Source organism: Poecilia formosa, unplaced genomic scaffold (assembly GCF_000485575.1).
Source record: "Poecilia formosa unplaced genomic scaffold, Poecilia_formosa-5.1.2 Scaffold105, whole genome shotgun sequence".
NCBI classification, from domain to species: domain Eukaryota; kingdom Metazoa; phylum Chordata; class Actinopteri; order Cyprinodontiformes; family Poeciliidae; genus Poecilia; species Poecilia formosa.
The window spans coordinates 923173-930796 of NW_006800044.1; the positions used below are offsets into that span (position 1 = coordinate 923173).

The 7624-nt window shown below is 39.2% G+C and overlaps 1 protein-coding gene across 1 annotated transcript; it reads right to left on the reverse strand.

Moving 5' to 3' along the window:
* Positions 1-515: 515 nt before the first annotated feature.
* Positions 516-7242, reverse strand: LOC103143130 (maternal B9.15 protein). The gene is made up of 5 exons (XM_007559549.2): positions 7045-7242; positions 3453-3637; positions 3211-3348; positions 2740-3079; positions 516-1676 (listed from the first exon to the last, which is right to left on the reverse strand). The coding sequence occupies exons 2-5, from the start codon at positions 3623-3625 to the stop codon at positions 1464-1466; spliced, it is 864 nt and encodes a 287-aa protein (XP_007559611.1). The 5' UTR covers positions 3626-3637; positions 7045-7242; the 3' UTR covers positions 516-1463.
* Positions 7243-7624: the final 382 nt, after the last annotated feature.

Sequence of the window (7624 nt, forward strand, 5' to 3'; positions counted from 1 at the left end):
TGAAAGTGTGATGCTGCAGGCAGGTGAAAAATAAATTTCATTAGGGGTTGAAATATATTTAAGGCAGCCATAAAAACCCAATAGAAAATAATCTGGCGTGCAAAGCAAAACTGTATTTTGCTTGTTCTCTAATGGAAACAGAATACAGTTTCAAAGTGCAGATTGCCAATTACTTCAACTTCCATTATTTACTTGTAGAATAATCCAGAAATATATCAATTTATCTATTGATGTAGTCAATTATTTATTCATAGCACACATTTTGGAGTCAAGCCCTCCATGAGATAAACAAGGAAGAATAACGTCATGGCCTTGGCTTGACATGCCAAACACACAGGAGTCTTTCCCCTGCAGCATCCTGCTTCTGATGAAAACGTCTACCACACAGGATGAGTTTAAGTCGAGTTCAAACCAACAGGTGTCCCCCTTGCAAATTACTTGAGGAAGAAAACACACAACTCGCCTTTATACAGGAAACATTCACACGAGGAAGAAGAGCCACAGGCTGAAGAGTAGAGTAAAAATTAGTTTAATCTGCAGTAAAAGAGGTAAAAGTTTACTGCAAAGGGTAAAAACAAATCAAACACAAGCTTAAAACTGTCAAAACAGTGAATAAATATTCATCCAAATCACAGAATTGGTGAGGAAAGCAAGGATTTGAATTCATCTTCTATACAGCAGCAGCAGATCAAAACAAGGATTATTTACAATAATGTAAGAAGCAGCCAGGGAGCAAGAGGCTTTGTGAAGTTAGATTTGCGATGTACAGAGGCTCCGTTTCATTAAAAAAATAATAAAAAATTCAACTTGATGCCACTTGAGCACCACCTACAGGTGGTCAAATAAATTACAACAAACTAGAAAGTTCAGAAAGTGTGTGCATTGTTAAATATATACAACCTGTTAAGTAAAAATAATTATCTTGATATACAGATATTCTTGCTGTAGTTAAAATACGTAAAGAAACTGAATTGTACTTTACAGAGGTTAGCAGTAATTTGTGCACAGAGAACTATGTTTGTTTATGATTATTACAAAATAACTTCTTTTGGCATAAAGAATATTGCTGAAAGTTCCTGAGTTGGTCCAGTCACCCAGTGATTGAAGTCATTCTAATAAATACAGTACATTAAAAAAACACAAACAAACAAAAAAACAAATTGCAGTACAGAGACACAAGAGATTACAATACTTTAGCTCAAGTTGTTGTGCTAATGTATTTTAACTTGAGCTAAAATACTTTAGCTCAAGTTGCTGTGCTGTGTGTAAAAAATCCCCGACAAGTCAGCAGAAAAGTTAAAGATTGTGCAAGAAGTAGCTTTAGAAATGACCATTTTTAAAACATTACTCATTTTGGCCCAAATGCAGCCACACTCAAAGACTCGTCACTACATGGCTCAGTTAAAGGAGAAGCATAATGCTCCGCCCGGCTTCACCCGTCCCTCCCCGGGTCGATGGATGCTCTAACCCTTCACTGCTCCCCACGGCTGCAGGGCGGCCTGAGGCAGGATGAACTGTGGAGACGGCTGCGGTACGAGGTAGTAACCAAAAACCTGCTGCGGCGGAGGAGGCGGCGCAGGGGACGCACACACTGTGGTGAGGAACACCGGAGCCCCCTTCTTGTACTGGGACCACACCGGTGTCGGATGGTAGAAGTACTGGAGATTGGCGGGAATCTGAGCAATAAAACAGATTGGAGAGAGCTCAAGATAACAGCAAAGATGCAGAAATATTTTTTTCCTTCCTTTTAAAAAAAAAAGAAAAAAGAAAAAAAGAAATAATGACGAATCATCACGAGAGTCTGACTTAGCAGCTGACACACTTAAAGACAGAGCATCTCTTTACTTCCTTTTAAGGACTTGCAAAGTTTTTATTAAGATGAATAACTCATTTTACCGTTTTTTATTAAAATAAAACCTTTGCCATGACACTGTCAACAGATAAGTCCTTGAATGCATTAAACTTGATTAAATTATTCAATTTTGAGGGGGAAAAAATGACCACAGATGGGCTGCAACACAACATGTCCTATTCCTTCATAATCTCCATGGTTTCACTACGAGCCACACTGGGAAACCAAACACCAGAACAGAATTTCAGGAGTTTTATTAAGAAATATTGGTGTTGAAATTTAGGTCTAAAAAATATAGAATCTTTGTAAACAAGCTGGTCGTCCAAGTTCCTGTTTTCAAGCTTGTGTTTCTATACACTAGCAGATTTTAGAGAACTGTAACTCTAAATCTGATCTTGAGTCATTTGAGGACAGGACCAGGAGTTACACAAAGTGACTTCCTTTTTTTTTTTTTTTTTTATAAACAATATAAACAAAGGGATGAATAAATAATCGCCACAAGTGGTCCCCCTCTCAAATTTACGCTGAAAAGATTTTACCACCACTGCTAAACTAACCCTTAGTGGCACCAGTGAACATTTACATTTCAAAACACAGTTTATTTGTTCCTGAAGATTGTTTAAATGCCTTATCCAGTTCTTGCATCATACACAAGTCAGCTCTCTAGAACGGGATGCATCATAGTTAAACCCGTGTCATAAAATACACCAACAAGTATTTATGGCATCTGGATGTGCATGTAGGAGTCAAATTACAGCGCCTACGTTCGTGGTGATGAGAGAATGTGTTGTTCTTAGCGTGTCTGTAGCTTATCAGCCTGAGTTTTTCAAACAATAAAGCTCTAATAACTCAAATGACCCCATCAAGTGACAGAATCAGTAACACACCTTATTCTTTCTGATGTATCTGACTTTATTTAGTGCGTCTCCGTTCCCCTTCCGGATTCTGGGTACCATCGTCACTGTGTAGGCGTTGCCGTCTGCTGCCTCCTTCTTCTCTTGCTCCTCCAGCTTCTTGTTCTCCTCCACCTCTCCATCCTTGGCCTCCTCCTCCGTGTCGCTAGACGAGGCAGAGCCGCAGTCTGACGAGGAGGCAGAGTGGTAATCTGACGTGTCCAGGTTGACGGAGGAGTCATCCCGGTCCCCCTTTGCGCTCCCGTCTTCCTCCTCCTCTTCCTCTTCTTCACGGAAGCGAGCTATTGTAAAAGGTCTGCCGTTTTCCCCAGACCTGCGAGTGAGAAAGTGAGTAATTGTAAATGCTGGGCCAGGGAGAGTCACTCATAGTTCTACTTTAGTGAATCAATGACTCATGCAGCTGTAACGTGTCTGTGTGCTGAAACAAGCCGTCCGGTGACTCACCTTGCACACACCTCCAGTGGGTCGATCCACAGAGTTATCTCAGGTGGAAGTCCCAGCTCGCTGGCCGTGAGCTCGCTCTCCTCACAGGCCTTCAGCACCACCGCATCACAAGGGCCGTCTTTATTTATCCGGATACACCTGTCAACGTTTGCGTTCATGTTAGGAGAGAAATCTAGAAGCTTTGGATGGAATCAGATTGCATTCATCAAAAGTTGGACCGAAGGCCGTGCACTGATGCCTACCTGTATGCCTGGCCTTTGCTGGGGCTGTCAGGGTACCAGTGGTCGCAGTATTTGTCGCACAGAAGTTTCTGCAGCTTCTCCGCAAACAGCTCCGCTTTGGCTTCATCCAGCTTCCCTCTGGCCACCACCAGGCGCTTCAGGAAGTCGACTCCAGCTTTTACCTCCCTCTTCATTCTTCTTTTTTTCTGTAAATAACACAATAAAAAGTTACTGTTGCTGCCAATTATCTCCACATTTCTGCTTATGTGCTTCGACTTCCCTTTATCGGGATCAGGAGGATTAGGAACTTCAGGGGCAGAGATAAAAATACTTCCCTAAGCCACCCCCTGCCGTCCCCCCATGCCTCTATTTAAATAGCAGAAAGGGCAAGTGGAAAACTGTGAGGAATTTACAGATGCTTGACACGGCTCCGAAGTGGAAAACACCCACGGTTTTTACACAGGCAAACAAGATGCAAACTAGCTGCTGCTGCTGCCGTGTTGCCAAGTGAATGTAAATACGCTGCTCGCTCTGCGGTGTTTATCTTCTGATAGCGCGGCTGTTTGGAGCAGGTTGACCAAAGAGGCCAAGGCAGCTGAGAGCATGCAGCTGCTCTAACCTAACGCCACGCGTGCTCACATCCTGAGGCCCCGGCGGAAGACTCGCACCTTGAACCTTTGCGGTGCAGATGGCTGTTTGTTATCGCAGCTTCACTCTGAGTGAGGTGTTCAGACGGAAAATTGTTATTTGTTCTGAGAAGCGCAGAGACGGCCTCTCCCTCAAGAGCGGCAAAGAGAGACACAACAAGCCAGCGGCTTCAGATCCCTAACAAACGATCGGGCCGTTACGTGAGAGCAAACACGCGCTGCCCAGCCTTGTGTTTAGACAGCAAAACAGCAGCTGCAGCACAAGTCAATAAGTGTCCAAAGAAAATAACATGCCTTCTATTTAAAGATGTTTTCAGTTTCCATCTACCCTGTGAGTTCAATGTTGTGCTGACCTAAACAGGTAAAAAATACAATGAAAGGATGCGACCTTGGCAGGCAACAATAATTTTTATTGAATGATTTATTCTAAAAATCACAGATTATGAAACTTAGAACCCAGCTAATAATGTGTTAACATGAAAAAAAATTATCACTGAAATCCATACCAGGGTTTATAAAAATGAACCTTGATTCAAAGTCATTTCAGTAAGATCAAATTTTGCTGTGCACTGCTCTTCAGCTGGCTGAAAGAAGCTACTGCCCTTTTACCATGCTGATTGGAAAAGGATTAAATTCAGGCTCATACGTACGTGAAAACTAATGCAACATGGGTAAAATAAAAAAAAAAACATTTCCATTTTATTTTCACAACGATAAGAATTTATTTCTGTTTTAATTACAAAATTCATTGCACGTTTTAAGTTTACGTCGACAGACTTTGAGGTTGTCAGACGCACAAGTGAGAATCTTAAAGTAGTTCATGTAGGTGAGATAGACTACTAAGATACTGTGGGTTCATTGTCAACATAACTTTGTCAAACTTAAATTTTAACAAAGTTTTTCTTAGCATTAACAATCCTATAAAAGCACACAAACTGCAACCAGTTATTCCTAGTAATTCAACTGGAACGGTTTCCAGTCAAATTTGTGGATTACATAATTATATACACCTAAAAATTATTTTATAGCCAACAAAAATTAATCCTGGATGATTTTTTGGAGAAAAACTTCATTTTACTACTATCCTTTTTCACTAGACATGAGCCGGTAATTGTATCCAGTTTGAGGATTTGAAATGCTAAGATTGCAAAAAGTTTCTGCAACTCTGAAAATTTGCATAAATTTCTTTTATTGAGATGTCAATAAAATAAAGAGGAGCAAACATCTCACATGGAGCATGAAGGTGAGATTAACTACCAACATATTAGTAGTTAGTATTTTAATATTGATATCAACTAATATTAGTATTAACTATAATATTAGTTAGTATTAATATTAAGTGTAATATTTGCTGTAATTAAAATAACTGTAAAATAAAATCCACATTTTCAGCGGCATTAATACAACTGCTGCCGGTCAGCTGCCTGAAAGAAAGCTACTATACTTTTATCCTGCTTACAAAGCAGGTAAACTTTACTCCAAATATTTGTATATACATATACTGGGGATATACTTCGCATAACACTGTAATAAAACCACAAGCCAACAACTGAGATGTGGCTGTAGGCTTTGCGAATAGCCAAGAGTAAAAACCAAATAGTATCAACTTTGTTTACACAAAAAGGTCAAAGGGTATAATATTCAGCTCAATAAGCACATCTACCTGAAAACTGGACTATGTATAAATCAATATGCTGTGGTCTTATTGTTTTCAATAAAACCACTGTGATCACACAAAACACTTCTGTTTTAATTTTTTTTGCTTAAATATTGTTTTATTTCCCTCAAACGTCCTCCTGATACCAGCCCACGTCTTCCTTCAATAATAAACTGTTAGCAGCCTATCAGTGACGTCAGATTTTCACCATTCCTTCTGATTATTAAATGTGGTTCTTGTCCTTGATGTCAGATTTCAAATGAGAACATTGTAAGACATACAACTACTTATTCAGTGCTCTCCTAATGGCTTTCATTGAACAATTGAATCACAATGCTGAGCAACCATGAATATAACCCGATTGCTTGTCGTTTTCTGACAGCTCGGACATACTCCTTAAAGAAAAGCCCCCATAGCTCAGAGCACAGCAGGTCTTTAATTCTCCCAGTCCTCACAAATGGTCTATTCTGAAACACTCCGATTAGTTTACAGACAGAGATAGCGAGTTTCCGTGTTTTAAAATATCCTGGGGCATAAATCTCTCTTCTAGCGTGATAAAAATAAAGTAAGCACAAAGTTATCTGTAAATGTGCTTTGCAAAAAAAAAAAGAAAAACACTGCGTGCCCCTTTTAGTCGTTTTGCTTTCGTTATATCCAAGTTACTTGGATATAACGAAATAAACTGTTATATCCAAATAAATTGGATACTCCTCGTGGGACAATGAGAAGACAAAGCACACATGTCCACAACGTGATACGCAGCGTGGGCACGTGTTAGTGTGAGGCTGTATTCGTCATAATTGAAATAATTGTTACAAAATCAACATTTTCATTCTTTTTTATGATACTTTTTACTGTAAAAGGAAACTTCACTCTACAGACAGGGAAAAAAAAACACGTTTGGGTTTTTTTGTTTGACGGAGCGGAAAGCCCCAAGTGGAAACTCAGAAAGTTGGCAGAAACCAGCCTACGAAGCGTAATTTCAGCGCAAGAGTTAACATTTTGAACATAACCAAAAACACCCAATATTAATTTTGAAGTCCGGTTCATATATATATATATATATATATATATATATATATATATATATATATATATATATATATATATATATATATATATATATATATAAAGTTTTAAGCTGCTATAAATTAATTAAAACGTATAAATGTAAAAAAAAAAGACAACAAAAAAAACAATCCATTCAATAAAAGCCGACTAGAGAGAAATTACTTTTTAAAAAGTGTTAAAATGCCTCGCTTTCGTTTCAAAAACATTTAAAGTAAAGTACAAGAGGTACAACACTCACATGTGTTAATAAAGTATCCTTTTAGTGGAAACCCCGTGAATCTATCCGCTTTCCTCTCGTCGTGCCTGCCCGTCCGCCTGCTCTGAGTGTTGTTGGAGTTATTATGGTTCGCACATGTTGCTTCCTTGTTCTCTTGCTCTGCTGCTGCAACAAGGACGTAACGTTACCGTAAGCGTGACTCACTTCCTGTGAGTACTCGCTGACGGGCTGCCTTCCAGACCGACGCCCCAAATATGGTCAATTCAGATAACCAGCTGAACATGGAGTTTTCTTTATGGTTGTTCTACTACCTTGGTGATGAAATATGAAGCAATAAGAATGCCCCGTAACTTTCTAATAAACGAGGTCTCTTTTTACACATCCGGTATCCATTGTTCTTTCTAGCCACGTTGTTCAAAATCCTGCCACAATACAATTGATCAGTTACCATTAGTATTACTTAATACTCTAAATCAAAAAGACTGAACAAAAGCTTCCCAACACATTTTATGAACACCGGTTTTAAAAAGTTCAAAACTGCTGCGGTTTAAGTCATTTTGTGATGCCAGAAAATCTGTTTTTCTGCCTGAATGAAATATGA

Bases quoted from the DNA above. Each gene is read 5' to 3' on its own strand.
- LOC103143130 (XM_007559549.2), bottom strand. From the start codon at position 3,625: ATGAAGAGGGAGGTAAAAGCTGGAGTCGACTTCCTGAAGCGCCTGGTG. The intron at 3,080-3,210 runs GTGAGTCACCGG...TCTCACTCGCAG, and splicing joins CCACTGGAGGTGTGTGCAAG to GTCTGGGGAAAACGGCAGAC. The intron at 1,677-2,739 runs GTGTGTTACTGA...TTTATTGCTCAG, and splicing joins GATACATCAGAAAGAATAAG to ATTCCCGCCAATCTCCAGTA.